General features: G+C 40.3%; 2 protein-coding genes across 4 annotated transcripts in view; both read right to left on the bottom strand.

Moving 5' to 3' along the window:
* Positions 1-1,255: 1,255 nt before the first annotated feature.
* Positions 1,256-10,802, bottom strand: LOC117496083 (translocon-associated protein subunit alpha-like). Its single transcript, XM_034147774.1, is given in 10 exon segments — positions 1,256-2,946; positions 4,084-4,177; positions 4,576-4,654; positions 4,763-4,839; positions 6,153-6,203; positions 6,205-6,312; positions 6,451-6,554; positions 6,639-6,735; positions 7,174-7,325; positions 10,620-10,802. Coding segments are annotated over 10 exon segments (900 nt in total). The 5' UTR covers positions 10,690-10,802; the 3' UTR covers positions 1,256-2,878.
* A 603-nt stretch (positions 10,803-11,405) lies between these two features.
* Positions 11,406-17,229, bottom strand: part of LOC117497146 (LIM zinc-binding domain-containing Nebulette-like) — a 65,818-nt gene continuing 59,994 nt past the window's right edge. For 2 of the 3 annotated variants that reach the window (XM_034149057.1, XM_034149059.1), the window contains 5 exons: positions 16,539-16,716; positions 15,277-15,369; positions 14,559-14,639; positions 13,803-13,963; positions 11,406-13,639 (listed from right to left, as the gene is read on the bottom strand). In XM_034149057.1, coding sequence (XP_034004948.1) covers positions 13,463-13,639; positions 13,803-13,963; positions 14,559-14,639; positions 15,277-15,369; positions 16,539-16,716 — 690 coding nt within the window. In that variant the 3' untranslated portion in view covers positions 11,406-13,462. The remainder of the gene's footprint in view (positions 13,640-13,802; positions 13,964-14,558; positions 14,640-15,276; positions 15,370-16,538; positions 16,717-17,229) is intronic. The other variant, XM_034149060.1, reaches the window with a different exon arrangement.

The raw sequence follows: 17,229 nt of genomic DNA, 5'->3' as shown, positions 1-17,229 counted from the left end.
TAATTACGTTTCGCGACTGACCGGCAAATCACCCGGAGTATACTGTCAATAGGTATTTTGTGTGTGAATGCAGACATTCTCCTGCTATGAGATACATGTATGCAAGGCCATCTGCTGATATTAGAGTTGATATATGGAAACTCTAGCAACTTAGTTAGCACAGTTAGCACTGTGTCAATGGCTTAGCAGTCCAACACAGTTTACACATTTAAACAGTCTTGTTTGATAAATACACAAATAACAATGCAAACTTACAGGTTGTATACCCAGATCTTCCCCTGCTCCAAACGGTCCAAACAAGCTGTGCATATCCGGCCTCAAACTGGGCAATGTTTTGGAAGCTTTCGTCTGTGAAATGCCGGTTCTTCGAACCTCTGGAGGAGGAACACGACGCTGCTGGTGTGGCCATAGCTCTTCGGGATTGGTCCATTTCGTTCCGGGTACCGCATGACATCAGGCGGTACCCGGAACTAAATGGAAGACTCAAATGGGCAGTGACGTATCTCCAACGAGGCGTTTTGGGGAGGTATTTTCTGTGTTAGAGTTTTACTCGCTACAGGGTGTACTTTTAGGGTTTTGACTCTGCACACCGTTTACATGCATAAAAACCTTCATAACACACAAGGGGACGGGTAATAACCGGAAAAGCATGACATGGGAGCTTTAAGTACTTTTATTGAATTGATTTATATTGCAAAATATAACTCAACTAATGCTTCTTTTACTTCAAAATCCTGATTTGTTTTATAAAGTCAGGACGCTCTTCCAAACTGACTGACAACTCAAAATCCAACGATATTAAATACAAATATTAAACTCGACAAAGAAAAGTTGAATATAAAAAACTTTAAGAGGCGTGAATGTTTTACATTTTTGCTTGAAAAGTGAGAGAAGAAAAGTATTTTTTCAGTAAATTAATAGGCTTAGCTTTAATGCACCTTAAATGGATATATTTGTACAGCTAATATTAACACTTTTAACATCGGTTACCAGTGAATTAATAAATGTTTTTATCATAAAGGATAAAAGGAGGCTGTGGCTCAGTAGATTAGTGCGCTGAACTTTGAATCAGGGGATAGCAAGTTTGAGTCCCACTGCAGTCAGCATGTCGTTGTGTCCCTGGGCAAGACACTTCATGCCAAATTGCTCCTGTGGGGATTGTCCACAGTATTGAGTATGTAAGTCGCTTTGGATAAAAGCGTCTAAGTGACATGTAATGTAATACAACTTTAAGAAAAAATAATGAGGCCTGGAGAATAATGCAAATCATCAAGTTTATTTCCTGCACATTTAAAAGCAAATAAAAGACGCTTGCATCTATGAACGACAGCCCCGTTATTTTAGAAAAAGAACAAAATAACCCCTACATCCGCTCAGACTGGATCAGACTTCCTGCGGTGTGTATTGGATCATTTATATCCAAACTCTGCACAACAGGAAGTGTAAACCAAAGTCTGTGTTGCCCCCTAGTGGTAAAACAAAATAGAAAAAACAGTGCACAAACCCAATCTGTCACTCTAATAAATTAGCTCAGTAATTTCTGCTCATCATCAGCCAGTATTTACACCAGTGCTTCAGCCAGGGAGACATTTTACAATTCAAAAGAAAACATAACATAAAAAACAAAGATTTCAATTCAGTAAGTGGGAAGTTATTGTTCTGATTGATTAACAGACAGGAGTAGAAAACAGGCACACGTCCAGGGCTAGACTAACTCTTTAAGATGTTCATAACCCAGTGTGTGTGTGTGTGTGTGTTCACATGACGAGACCTCAGTGTGTCGGGTTAAAGGGCACCTCGCTCCACTCACTTCAAGTTATTCATTCACATTGAGGAAGTGGGAACCAGGGTATTCTTCACGTTGTTGGCTGAAAAAATTGATCGATAATCAAATAAATTAAAAATATGTTTTAAGTTATTGTTTAATACTTAATCTGTGCTTCCCATTTTGTTAAATGTGATGTTCAAAGGTTTTAAAATGAGAACATGTCAGCAGAAACCAGCAATGTCACACATTCAGATGTTCTTGTATTTTTCACTTTTGTTTTGCCGTCATGTCACACCCAGGGTATAAAATGAACTCTATGAGATGTTGTACTTGCAAAAAGAGTGACTGAGTCCTTCTGACATTTTGAAAAAAGAAGCTTCATTGTTATGTGTGACCGCCAACACCAGAATCTGTGCAGTGAAACAACAAATCAATCCAAAAACAAAAACTGCATGTGTTACCGTGATCCTGGTGCCATTTCTAAAGTCATACGCAAAATACTTAATCAGGTTCTCTCAAATAGTTACTGATGTCTGTCACAAGACGACTTGATAACATATTTTGCCTGAACAACAGTCCTGAAGCCAAAGATACTCAGTTTACCGACAGAAAGAGAAATAAAGAAGGAAAAGTTTGACTAGAAGATATTCAGGCATTTCTCTTGAACGTGAATCAACTGATGACTTCATTATCTCAGCTGGTTAATTGCTTAATTGAATCAAAGACCCAGCCTGATATCAGAAAAGGAGGTAAAAAAACAATCAAACGGTCTCACAATGATGACATCAGCAGTCATACTGAGGCTTTAACAACAAATATAATCTTAAAGAAAAACCAACAACCGTAAGAGAAATGTCTTCCCCTTAAAACCCAACACACCTGGTTCAGGATCCTCTTCACTCCCTCTGACAGCCTCATGAAAGTGTGTGTGTGTGTGTGTGTAGGTTGTACAGTTCTTAAGCTAAGTAAAGAGCCAGTCATCGCTGTGCTTGGCACTGGTCAAAGTTCCTCAGTAGAGAGGGCAGAGTGCGCTCTCATCCCTCCTCCTCTTCCTCCTCCTGCTCTTCTAAGACGGGATGATGAAGGTTAGTCCCGTGGTGTCGGGCGCCGTCACTCGTCGGAGCCGGCTGAGCGTTTCTGATTTCTTTTGCGAGGAGATATTTTTGGAGACGCTTTGTCTGGAGAGGAAGGAGAAACATGTGAGTGATGGATTAAAAAATACAACAAACACATTTCATTTACAGGAGTCAAGTGAAAAAAAAAAAGGTACATTTTTACATTCACAGCTTGTTTTGGAGGTTTTCAAAATAAACTTTAAATGTCTGTGACCATATTTTATCACTTCACCTTTCTCTTACTCAATTTTAATTAAGTGAATCATCAGTTAAGGAAAGGGTAAACCCCAAAAAGCAAAATAGGGAAAAGGTAGAGTTGCTCTGATTGCTTTTGATCAAAAACAGCTGAATATGTATTCTTACTAGCCAACCTTTTCTAAATCCTACAAGCCATTACTGGAGATTTCATATCCTAAAAAAAACTGAAATACATTTTTAATATTGATGGTTCATTGGGATAAGAGAGGAAATGTTCGTGAATGCTGTTAAACAACATTTATAAATCAGAGCATTTGTAAAGAGAGGAAGCTTATTTGCAAAAAGGAATTATACCACTCAGACATCAGCACTACATTTACATGTTAGTGAACACACACACACTCTCACACACACAGCAGACCTCACCTCTGCGACTCTGCACTGAAGACGCAGGAAGACATGAGCGAGGAAAAGGAGAAAAGAGAGAAGAGTGAGTGACCCTCATGCACAGTGGAGGTCAAAGGTCAAACAGTTGAAGCAGGAAGAGAGCAGAGACACACATCAGCTGATCACCGAGGAAACAAACATCAAGACCCACTACTTGGTATTTAAGGAGAGATAGAAACACCAAGACATGTATTTTTCACTTGAACAACATTTTTAAATGTCAGTGTCATCATGTGTTAAGCTTATTTTTCCACTACTATTATATGATTGTTACCATAATGTGAATAGCTTATCTTTGCACTAACATTTTAGTATTGGCATTATTCAAATGTGAACAGCTTAGTTTTTGCACTTACGCCATTTCATAATGTTAATTTCGTGTGTGTGTGTGTGTGTGTGTGTGTGTGTGTGTGTGTGTGTGTGTGTGTGTGTGTGTGTGTGTGTGTGTGTGTGTGTGTGTGTGTGTGTGTGTGTGTGTGTGTGTGTGTGTGTGTGTGTGTGTGTGTGTGTGTGTGTGTGTGTGTGTGTGTGTGTGTGTGTGTGTGTGTGACCTACTGATCTGGTTGAGTGTTTCCTGAGGGATCCAGCTCAGGTCCACGTCGTTGTGGCTGGATGTTCCCATCTCCACCTTTGGAGCCGGACGCCGCCTCTGCACACCACACACAGATTGATAAAACGTCAAAAAACAAGCTGCAGTAAAGTCATAAATATTACAACAATTATTGATATGCTAGCATGTCACTCATCTGAATACCGTTCACATATTGTGAGGGCTGCAAGTGATTTTCTTTTAGCCTATAAAATGTAAAAAGTAGTGGAAAAGCCCACTAAACATCATCACGTGTATATTTAGTTTGCAATTAAGCATATTCCCAAGTTTCAAAAGGTGAATTTGCATCATTTTTCTTATATAAATTACTTGAAAAAGGGGTTATTTTCCCTCAATTTATAAATAATTGTCTGCCTTTTTTGTTGTTGCTCGAGTGTAATTTTCCATTTTGTCCCAGATACTGATGTTGCAATATTTGTTTTTGTTTTCATCCGTACCTTCCTGGACTCCATCAGCTGGTGCAGGCCGACAACGACCAGCAGCCCAAGGCCGGACAGGAAGACGTACAAGAAGATCCTGGGAGAGGAAAGACATATTCAAGAGGCTCAGAACAGATGCAAGGATCAATGAAGAACAGTGGAAGTAAAAGAGGACACTTCAAAGCTGCATGAAGTAAAAACTCACGTCTCTCCGTCTATTCCGTCCTCTCTCTCTGTGATGGTCACGGTCTGGTTGAACACTGCGTCCTGGAAAATGTTTCCCTACAGAGAGGAGGAGAGGAAAAAGATAAAGTGGTTTAGAGAAAGCAACATCAGAGATAAAGATGATAAAGAAAAAGAGAAAAAGGTCAGAGATAAGAAAAGAAAGATACAAATTACTTTTCCTTTTTTAAATCATTAGTCAGCCCAGACTTTCTTACCCTCATCTTTCACTATATGTACACCAGGGTTTCCGTTAGCCGGTAATTACCGGTTTTTAGCTGGTAACATTTAGAAAAACCCGGTAAATTCAAAACCTGCCGGTCAAAATGTCCGGTAATAATTAGGGATGCTCCGATCGATTGGCCGCCGATCATTAACGGCCGATATTCACTCTTAATAGTTTGATCGGTGCTCTCTATAAAGGCCGATCAGGAGAGCTGGATCTGATCGATATGGACATAAACGCAAATGAAGTATAACCGGACGCGAGAGAGAGATCAGAGATCAGATCAGCTGCTGAGTCTGACCGAGACACGCAGCTCTGCATGATCACCTGAAGCCCCGCCCACTGTTTAGCGAGCTGCTGCATGAGAAACTGACGGGCTGTCAGGAGAGAGGGAGGGAGAGAGCAAAAGAGAGGATCCGTTTCTCCCGTGTTATTATTCACAGTTAATGTAAACTTTTGAATAATGTACTTCATCTACTATAAGTAGTTTGCTTGAATGTAATAATGATGAATTAATATAAAAATGAGCCCCATTAACTGAGTTTTAAACATCAGCATATCCAGTCATAGTCCGGTAATTACCTGCTAATGGAAACTCTGCTACACAATTCTAATTAGGGTCTGAGACCATAGGTAAACCTGCAAAAAACATCCAAAAACAGGGAAAACGACCGGCAAAAGCACAGAAAAGGTTCGGAAATAGTGACGGCAGATAGTCCGCGCGAGCCCAGTCACGTGGGCAAAGCCCACGTGAGTGCAACTCGTTATTATTATTATTGAAACATTGAAACAAACCGGTAAGTTTCAAATTTGTCCGGTAAAATTAATTATTTCCGGACACTTAACCGGCAAGAAAAAATCCTAGCGGAACCCCTGATGTACACATCAGGTTAGCTTGAACACAATCTGCAGTTTTATCCAAATCTCAGACTTTAAGGGTCTACATCAAGGATCTAACTTATAAAATACACACATTTCTAATCACAAGTAGAGGAACTGGTGAGAAAGGCAACAGGATATTAAGTGTGTCATGGTGTTGTGTAATTGTCTTCCTCCGCAGACTATGAAGAAAGACTAACATATGTCAGTGACCTATAATAGCCCAATATTGGCAAGAATCTAGTATTTGATGTTTTTTTCTCCTTACGTTGCCATCCTTATAGTTGAGGTTGATGACGAGTCCAAACGGCCGCCCCCCCCATGGGCTCTGCGGGGATGAAGGAGTACTCGAAGGTGGCCTGCCGACCCCCGGGGACTTCAATGCCGAGCTGCAGCGCCGTGAAGTTCTGGATGTAGAACTGGTAATCCTGAAAGAAAAACACAGGAAGTTAGAAATAATTCTTCCTTTCAATGCTACAATGCTTTTTTTCTGTATTTATTTCTGTACGATTTGTATCTTTAAGTTTGTGTTATCTTGCGGTAAGTATTTCGGGGTTCTTTTGTACCTGAGGGTATCTGAAGGAGGCATCCAGAGACTCCACGATGAAGTTTTCTGATCCCTTGTTGCTGAAGCCGAGCAGGAACTTTACGACGTCGTTGGCAGGGAAATCTGCAGAGAAAAGACAAGTTCATTCTGCTGTTGCTTGACTTAAAAATGTAATCTTTTAATTTTGAAGATGTCATAAAAAGTTACCGTCTCCTTTGACGAACAGGATGGTGGTGTCGGCGTTAGGAGAAGCTTTCACCTCTCCAACCAACGCCTCCTCCTCTTCATCTTCTTTTTCTTCCGTCTACACAGACACACAGGTTTAGTTTCAATAATTATCAATAGGAGCTTAATCTTTGTGTTGTATATTAAAATCAGAGGTTAAATCTTTACTCGTTCGGATTATTTTCATATCCTATAAGAAGCATTTGCTTTGGACTTCTCTAAATAATGCAAAAAAAAAAGCTATATTTGTTATGATAGAACTTAAGCGCTACCAGGAGATGAATAAGAAAATATGTAACAATTACTTTCACAATTGATTAATATGTTAAGAATATTTGATTTAATCATTTACGAGCAAAATACAGCCACAAGTACTTTCTCTACCGGTTGATCTTTTAAGAATATTTTACTGAACTATTAAGGAATAAATGACAGAAAAGAGCTGAAATCACCCATCATAATTATGATCCTCTTAATAATTTCCTAGAACTAAAGATGACGCCTGATTAGAACTCACTAGTTCCACGTTTTCATCGTCTTCCACTTCCGCCTCGTCGTCTTCATCCGTTGCATCGTCCACAACGTCTTCATCCACGTCCACAGTTTCAGTCTCAGCTTCAGCCTCCGCCTCCTCGTCCTCCGTCAGATCCTGGGCACTCACCATCGGCCCTTTAAAAAAGATATAGTTTGTTATGTAATTTGATAGACATTACACAATGGGAGATTTGGGGGGAAAACACTTTTTATAATCTTTTGTGACAAGTAGAGTTGGGAACCGAAACTCGGTTCCAGATGAGAACCGATAAGAAAATGCCGGGTACCGGGTACCCATACAAAACACACAATTTCGGTTCTGCTTAACGGTTCCTAAACGCGGTAGACCCTGTATTCCACCGGGTCCGTCTGCGCCGCGGGTCCGTCTGCGCCGCGGTGACCCGGTGGAATACAGCCAGGGTAAGGGTGGACTGGCCATCTGTGTGTTTTCTGGAGAATCACAGAACGGCCGGTCGTCAGCGGGCCGTTGACGGCCGGCTCAGTACGCTGACGGCCGGCACCGCCCTTAATTTTTTTTAACGGCATCATGTAAGTTGCGGCGACAGAGGTCCACAGTTTCCCCGCAGCGAGGCTCCCCCCGCCCTCCCGTAGACAGTTCACGAGCTCAGTCACTTCATAACACCAAAGATGGATCGCGGTAAATGCTCTAAAGTGAGGCTCCACTACACTAAAAAAGAAAAAGACAAGGCACAGTGTAATGCATGTTAATAGCTTGCCACAGGCATAGCTCAGTTAAAATAAAGCACAGCTATTGTGCAATACATTTGTATTGCATGTATATTTTTTATTTGTAAAAATGTCAGTTAAAGCTTAAAAGAATAAAGATATTTTTGTTATCTAAACGTTTGACCTCTTTCTTTTACAATTTTGGAATCGAAACGGGGAATCGATAAGCAGAACCGGAATCGATACATTTCAAACGATACCCATCCCTAGTGACAAGTGGCCGCAAGAAAAATCTGGGAATCCAAAAGCACACCTAGTCCTCTCAACCAGCCACTGGCATGACATTGTCCCAAAAAATGTCAGCAAGACTGTCATTTTCCTTCTGTGGATCAAAACGTTTCCACATGAAAAAGGATGTTGGGAGTTTATAGAAATTGTTTTGAGGGCAAGGTCTACTAAGTACAGGGACAAAGACTGGAGCTGCACAATACATTGAGTTTTATTAAATAGTAGGGCTGTCAAGTTAACGCGTTAATAACGCGTTAACGCAAAAAAAAATTAACGCCACTAATTATTTTAACGCGATTAACGCATGTGTATTTTTTGTCCTCGGCCGCCGTAGTTTCAGAGCGCATCGAGTGTAAAATACCATCTACAAGCTGATGCTGTCAGCCCCGCTCCTACCGCCCGCTTGTGGCAGACCACACTTCCACGCTCACCGGGAGGCCCGGACTGGCCATCGGGAGGACCGGGAGGGAGTGTGTTTGTGTGGCGCGACTCGCGCGAGGCACACCTTACGTGTTGTTGTTGTTAGCATCTGGTGCTAGCTAGCTGCGCTAACGGATATAAGGAGCTGTTTCAATGACATTTCGCCGACAACTGCGCCGAGCACTTGACTTTATGCAGGTAGCCAGACAGTGGGACATTGTACGAAAAGTCAGCACACTCAGTACGCGCAACATGATTGCAGCGTCCAGGCAGCTCTCATTCGAGCATATATGCCTTGAGCTGCACATAGCTCCAACGATCTCCCCACACACACACACACACACACACACACACACACACACACACACACACACACACACACACACACACACACACACACACACACACACACACACACACACACACACACACACACACACACACACACACACACACACACACACACACACACACACACACACACACACACACACACACACACACACACACACACCACACACACACACACACACACACACACACACACACACACACACACACACACACACACACACACACACACACACACACACACACACACACACACACACACACACACACACACACACACACACACACACACGAGAGAGGTTCCAGGTTGAATTGAGGCGAATATTTGTAATGTTCAGAGGTTGTGTTTAATATTCATGAGAATATTTGTCATTGTTCAAATGATAAAACAAACATATAAAGCATATTTGTCCACTCATATGTTGATAAGAGTATTAAAAACTTGAAAGATATCCCTCTAAGGTACATTTAGAACAGATAAAAAATGTGCGATTAATTTGCGATTAACTATGGACAATCATGCGATTAATCGCGATTAAATATTTTAATCGACTGACAGCCCTATTAAATAGTCATCATGTCTATTTGTGATATAGCCAAACCTGGAAAATTGCAATATTGCACACTTTTTTTTTGTAAATAAGTAGAGAATGCACTTTAAAAAAAGGCAACCATTAATATATATGTTTTTCTTTTCATTCATCGATGTTCAACTAGTTTAATAAAATATTGTAAATAAAATCCTATGTATGTTATAGTTTAGCAGTTTGCTTCAGGCTAATATACAGCTGATATCTATAGCCACACCTCCATGTTAATGCTATAAATACTACTTACATTTACAATGAATGTAGACCTGCAGGTTTTTATGATGAGGTGTGCCAGTAGGTGTCTCTTTGAGTTTTTATTAAATACACTTCACTAAATCGAATACGTTCCAAGACAATTGTAGTGAAGGGGAACATTTCACAGTATTTACATCTGAGATGTAGTTAATAATAGGTATACAGCTGCATATTTTTTAAATACTGATGGGACAAACACATCATATTCATACGTATACTTAAGAACCTAACTTGATCGAATGTATTTAGTAACATACCTCTGGTCAGGGGTCCTTTAAAATACCAGCCTACTAAACCACAGCCGCAAATGTTAGCTGTTAAAGCTAAGCTAGCTAGCCTGACAACATGTGACACAAGCCAGTTTAATACAACTTTTATAGATGTGTATTGAAAACTAACACTAATAGAGACATATAGTCAAGAGTTTAGACTTGATACACTATTTTTTTAACGTGTAATGTGTCTAGGAAGCGACAGTGACAGCTAACCAAGGTACTTAGCATCCCAGCTACCAGCTAACAAGCAGATAGTAAGGACACGTCAGTGTAAGCAGTAGCATATAAATGCATGTAGCAAACTTAAAGGGACCATAAATGGTGACAATTACGCTTTCACAAAAACAGAAACTACACGTTAATACTTCATCAATTTCCACAAAGAGCAAAGAAGCATTTCATTTGTATACCCATATTTACTCTTCAGCTAGCACATGTCAAATGGAGAATGGCCTCCCCCTTAGCGGCTAGTTAGCTTAGCAGCTAATACTAGCGTGTAACGCTCACAAGCTCATTCAACCTTTTTGCCTCGACCACTGTAAGAAGCTATATTAAAGAACTACCTTTGATGAGGAATGTCGCCGGGAACGCTATCAGCGCCAGCAGCAGCAGTTTGGGTAAAAATGTCATCATTCTGGAGTCGAAATCAGTGCGTTTTTCATTCAGTGTCAGTCAGACAGCCTGGCTGTGTGAGAGGCGAGCCACTTCCGTTACAATTACTATGACGCAGGCGCAATAGATACCGGCCACTAGTGTTGTGGTGAATTGGGCTACCTCTTTAAAATAGTGCCCGCAGCGATGCACTCCAAAAGTAAAAGTACTGTTCACTGTGAAAATAATCCCATACAAGCAAACTGTAGACTACTTAAATCATCCAAAGTAAAATATATTGATTGTTCAGTATATTTGTATTGCTATTTTGAAAATATCATTACCTTTTGCATGATAAAAATATCATGTTCCAGCTTCTCCAATTTGAGGATCTTTTTAGTACTTAATAATTTAAGTTTTATATTTAAGGGTAAGGGTTAATACATTTAATCATTCTAGAAGAGTATTTGCTAGAGCAAAGGTTGAGGTTAAGGTCAGGTTAAGACTAAGTTAAGGTGATCACAAATTGTTGGGGAAACCAACACCGGATTTTCTTTTATCAAATATGAATTTCATTGTTATTAATTTTCTGGCTTGAATCTTAAATCTTAATAATGAATTAATTGATTCAATTTCTCCAATAAATTCAAGCGTTAAAATCTGAATATATATATTAATGTATATGAGGTTTAATATGTAATATATTAATAAATGTATACCTTCTGATTAACAGTATGATTCTGAATAAATAACCACACTTCTTTTGACACATTTTTATTTCTACCACATGAAACACACTGCAATTATCATTATGGCAAAAAAAAACACAACTGATATTGAATGATATATATTTTCAAATAATATGTAAATAAACGTAGTATAACTTGTGATGACATACAGACTAAATCGAAAACTTTACATTGTTGAATTTAACAAAATGCCTCTTCCAAAAATCATATGAATACTCAGTAAGTAATAAACTATTGCATTTAGTTTTTATGAAATAATGTAAAAAATGCTCTCCAGCTAGAATGATAAATAATGGCAGCGTGACGTTTTATTCCAGGATGCAATCCACACAACAAACCCTAAAAACACGACATACTGGATACAAACAGGTAAAATAGAATATATATCTTTCCAAAACATAAACAGAGACCGTGTATCAAAATAGTCTAATACAGAAATCTCAAGACGAACACACATCGTCTGTTCAGATTAAAGTCCACGTAAACTGTTACTGTGTGTTAAATTAACAGGTGAAAACTTGTATTTATAATTAAAAAAAACTAAAATATAGACACAGTGTGTTAGTTGAGTCCAGTACAAACACAGAGGTTAGTGTTGAAGCTGTGCTTTCTGATTATATCAGTCAAAATAACTCAAAAACTAAAACACTACACCTGAACAAGAATTCAAAATCAGGATAAATAATTAAAGATTAAACTTGAGAAATCTAAACCTAATCTAAACCTATTTTCTAACGTCGACCTCCACTCATCCTTCCTTCCTTTGGTTGCATCATTCCCAAAAAAAAGAATGTAACTTGTTATCTCGCCTTTATGAATACCTCTTTCCCCCCTATTCTCACACTGATCTCTTAAAAATAAATGTCCCATCTTAATTTGTTTCTTTTTATCTTTACTTTTACTCTTTCTCTTCATTTTTCAGGCATCCTTAAAATAGAAATCTGGTGTATAAAAGTAATATATGTTTATTGTATAAAACCCAATTAAAACAAACGAATCGATGTGTTACTCAGTGTCTAAATACTTTATGACTTAATGTCTCTGGCTCTAAATCCTTCATTCTTTAATTTAATACATATTGTTTATGTATTTTTTATTTTTAAAAGAGGAGGATAGTGCTTTTTGGGGGGACTGCTCAATAGACACTTGGTAACTTATGTGAATGTTAGTATCCCCTGTTTGCTCCCTGCTTACTTCCTGTGTGTACTACTCTCATCTCTCATCCTTAAATCTGAGTCAAAAGTCTGATATAGTTTGTTTCAAGTCATTAGAAAAGTTATAGATGCTTCCAATCCTTCATATTTTCTTTCCTCATGCATCGATCCGCTCTTACGTCCTTCGCTAGTTGTAATATTTGACATTGACTGTTGACTGCTTGCTAGATTGAAATATTTTCTTCTTCTCTCTTTCTATGCCAAAGCACAGGCATTTGTATTTCTAGTACACATGACCATGAAGTTGCACTTTCTCTCTTTGTCCATCACTTTCCTTTCCCTCCTTCACAGGAAAATCTCCGTCCTCAGATAACTGGTTTAGACCAGAAGTCTGTGATGTTCTGCGATATTAACTGTTTAAGTTTCATACATACGTTTTGTATTAGCTAGTAATCTGATTACTGTATGTAAAGTAACTAAAGCTGTCAGATAAATGTAGTGGAGTAAAAAGCACAATGTTGGCATCTAAAGTGTAGAGGAGCAAAAGTATAAGTAGCATAAAATGAAAATACCCAACAGTAGAGTAAATGCACTTTATTAAAATCCACCACTACTTGTTGCTGCATTGCATTCTGGTCTATGTCCTGCTCTTATGGATGTAGAAACTGACTAAAAACGTTGAAAATACTTCCTAATTTGTTGTCTGCAATTGATTTCCTCATGTATGATTGCTTAAGCTTGATATTAACTGCTTAAGTTTTATATCTGCAAATAATTCCAGCTTTTAAAATCCACTTAATCGTCTGTATGTGATGTAACTTTGTAGTTTAAACACAGTCTCTGCAACGAGAGAACATCACAGACTGCTGATGTTACCGCAGTGAGGGGGGGTTTAGTTGTTCTCCATGTTTTTTAGGAGCAGAACTCCACGTAGTTGGCAGGCAGCATGCCGGACTTGCCGGTGCGCTGCACAGTGCCGTACATCCAGCCCTCGTCGATGTGCTGAGCGTTCACGATCATGTCTCCGTCCCTGAAGGAAACCTCGTCATGGTCCTGAGCCGCGTAGTCGTAAAGCGCCCGGTAGACACGCTGCAGAAGAAGAAGAGACAGCTCAAATTAAAACACAAATCAAAACTAAAATAAGAAAATGCCCCATTCAAAAAGAATGCAATTTAGTCATTAAATCCTAAAAAATGTATATCGTTGTCTACTCAACATTCCTGCAGAGAGGGCTACCTGAAATGGAACGTACCATTGTGGCTGACTGCGGGGGGGAGGTGACGGATCTGACGGAGGACATGCTGGTCTGATGCATGTAGCCGTGAAACTGCTGCTGCTGCTGTTGCTGCTGTTGCTGCTGCTGCTGCAGGTGGTGCTGCTGCTGCTGATGGTAAGCTCCAGGGAGGACTGGAGCTACACACACACACACACACACACACACACACACACACACACACACACACACACACACACACACACACACACACACACAGATGGAGAGAGAGAGTAAGTCAGTTTGCCTTATCGTGCATCCGTCTGATAAAACCAAGAGCCTCCTCTGCTGTGCACACTGTGCATTTTAGGGAAAGTATGTGATTCAAACAACACAACCTGTTAGAAGGAGGTGAATTAGTCCGTTTTACATTCCTGGATTAGAAATCAAACAACGTGGGAACAAAATGCTTCAAATGGTTAGAATCAGAAAACTTTATGTGACCTAAGGGAAGTTGGGTTCGTGACAGTTGGTCCATTCTAGAATAAAATAAAATAAAGTAAAATAATGTGAAATGTAATAAAAATATTGGGAAAACAAAATGAAAAGAATAAGAAGTTGAAGTGATTGTTTGTGATTTAAAAAACAAAACCTGTAAGAAAACAGTGAATTAGTCCGTTTTTGGGGGGGATTAGAGACTTCAAACAGCGGTGAAACACATGCGAGGGTCTCTGTCTGCGCCTCCACCCTGCTGTGTGTGAGTCTGAGTGAGAAAGAGGACATTAGGGAAGATACCAGGAGTGCTGGTGCTGCTGTGGTCCCAGAGGTCAGAGGTCACCGAGCTGACCGACTGCTGCCTGCTCAGGTCAGCCCGCTCTGACAGAAACACACCAGCAGGGGGCAGCACAGGAAACCAATCAGGACAGACAGGAAATAAAGAGGAGGGGAGACAGAAATGAAAATAAGAGACAATGAGGATGATTTCTTAACATGGATAGTTGCTCATGACTTTAAAGGATAAGGCTTGTCATTTTTTTGTTTTTTATATTAAAAATGTTATCATTCATTTCCAAAATAGGAGAACATCTCCTCCAAGCTCGCTGTTATCAAACAAACAGGAAGAAATAGTGCATTTGTTGGGGACTATTTCCAGCAGTGGATTAATCCAAACTTGGTGTTTTAAAAGAATATTTGTGACAGCAAGACAAATCAAAGCACAGTGAGTTTTTAACAACAATTGAGCAACAATGAGCTCTGTGGCACAGAGGAAGGAGTTTCACCTGACTTAAATCACACACTCTCTTAAATAAATATTAGATGCAGGTTTTGGTCTTTCATGGGTCAGGGTTTTCAGAGTTGCTGTGGAACCTTTACAATAATGTTAATTCAAACAAGTGGCACAGGATCTGTTTCATGCCTTTGTGGTTGTAAATAAAAGGGCTAAAAGTGAGTTTTTCTCCAGCCGCCAATCACTGTTATTATATTTTTTTTGGGAGGGGAGTCAGGTGAGTACCAGACATCCTGCGGAGGCTCTTGGACTGGATGTTGTCCTCCAGAGGGTCGAAGTCAAAGATGGAGCCGGGGTCTGTCCTCCACACCTTCAGGTCTTAGAGGGGAGGGAAAGCTCATGAGAGGAGACTCACTGTGATTATACGACATGGGGACACACATATATATAATGCAATGGTTTCCTGTGCAGAGATCTGTCCCCCCGGAGCAAGCATGCACTTCACCTAAAAACAGTTATTTGAGCTGTTATGAAAGAAGATGATTATCAAGTCTGGATCTGATAACCTTGCCTGAAAACTGTTAAAGGAGAGGTGTCATGCTTTTCCGGTTATTACCCGTCCCCTTGTGTGTTATGAAGGTTTTTATGCATGTAAACGGTGTGCAGAGTCAAAACCCTCAAAGTACACCCTGTAGCGAGTAAAACTCTAACACAGAAAATACCTCCCCAAAACGCCTCGTTGGAGATACGTCACTGCCCATTTGAGTCTTCCATTTCGTTCCGGGTACGGCATGATGTCAAGCGGTACCCGGAACGAAATGGACCAATCCCGAAGAGCCGTTACGTTACGTCCGCGGAGCCGTTACGTTAAGCCCCCGCTGATTGGTCCAAATTGACCGATCCACGACTTCCTCACACACACATCTGTGTGCAGGGAGCAGGCAGCTCAGCTGATTTCTCCTCCCTGGCTGCAGGCTCTCTGCAGACCCATTCTCACAGCGTTTATCAACCTTTTTCTTACTCAATATCAAGCCACACTTATTGTTTTTACTTCGGCTGTGACTTTGTGTGTGCTCAGGATGAGTTTGGCTGTGTTTCTCTATGTATCCTAAACAAGGAAACAACACCTCCACGGAGCTCAGCGCGATTCACAACGTCCCGACCAATCAGAGCACACTGTGCTCACAGGGAGGGTGGGGGCTGGAGCTTTGGGAGCTACAACGAGCCGTTAAAGGCAGATAGTGAAATTCAGTGAATACAAGTAGTTTACAGAGATGCTGCATGAGAAACCAATGTGAGTTTGGAAAAATGCACAGTATAAATCTATTCTAGTAGACCTCAACAATGGAATTATGATCAGTGGAAATGGCCATGACACCTCTCCTTTAAAGGTTAAAAAATGTCACAAGATCGACACATCCTGTAACCTGGAGAGAAGCAAAAAGAAAAGTTTGATTGACAGAGATGTTGCTGAAGATACCTATTATTTCAACAAATATAGGTTACAAAAAAATGGTGGGGGTTGGATCAGAGTCGGGGTCACTGACCTACGATGATGCCCCCCGGCCGTCTGTCCGTCTCCATGCCCTGGGGGTGCATCCCTTTTCCGTACGCCGCCTCTCCTATCATCTGATTGGCTCTCTGGTAGCGCTCCATGCTGGGCTCGTCCAATCCCGGCGTGCAGCCTCGGCCCCGCGCACGCTCAAATTCCTCGTGGTACTTCGCCTGTCGGAGGGAATACCCCAAAACACACTAGTGAGTGACATGGAAATTAGAAATATAAAGAGTTAATACAGTTATTAATGTTAGATATTAGACACACACACACACACACACAGGTCAGGGGGCATTTGGTCAGTGAGCAAATACAACACACACAGTAGTGTTTTTAAAAATATTTTATTATGAACACACGCTCATGCATAAGTCCATACCCATAGTCTTTCACACTTCTGAAGGATGAGTTCACTGTTTCTCAACTCAGACCTTAAGAAAATGGAAGCAACCATTCCAGAAACTTTTTTTTAAAGCTGGAGTTTTTGGATATTGCACTTGTCCATATTGCCATTTCGTCAACATTTCAATTAAATGGTCTGCCATAATTCTTAATTACAAACTTAAAACAAACTCTTAAAAACATACGTACAGTCCGTAACCCCTGTCTTCTTGGAGCTTAAGTGGACACACACACTAAAACACACACACACACACACTCAGTGCACTGTTTTAGTATCGGTG

Source organism: Trematomus bernacchii, unplaced genomic scaffold (assembly GCF_902827165.1).
Source record: "Trematomus bernacchii unplaced genomic scaffold, fTreBer1.1, whole genome shotgun sequence".
NCBI lineage: Eukaryota > Metazoa > Chordata > Actinopteri > Perciformes > Nototheniidae > Trematomus > Trematomus bernacchii.
Note: the sequence above shows the minus strand (reverse complement) of the source record. Positions and strands in the feature narration are given on the sequence as shown.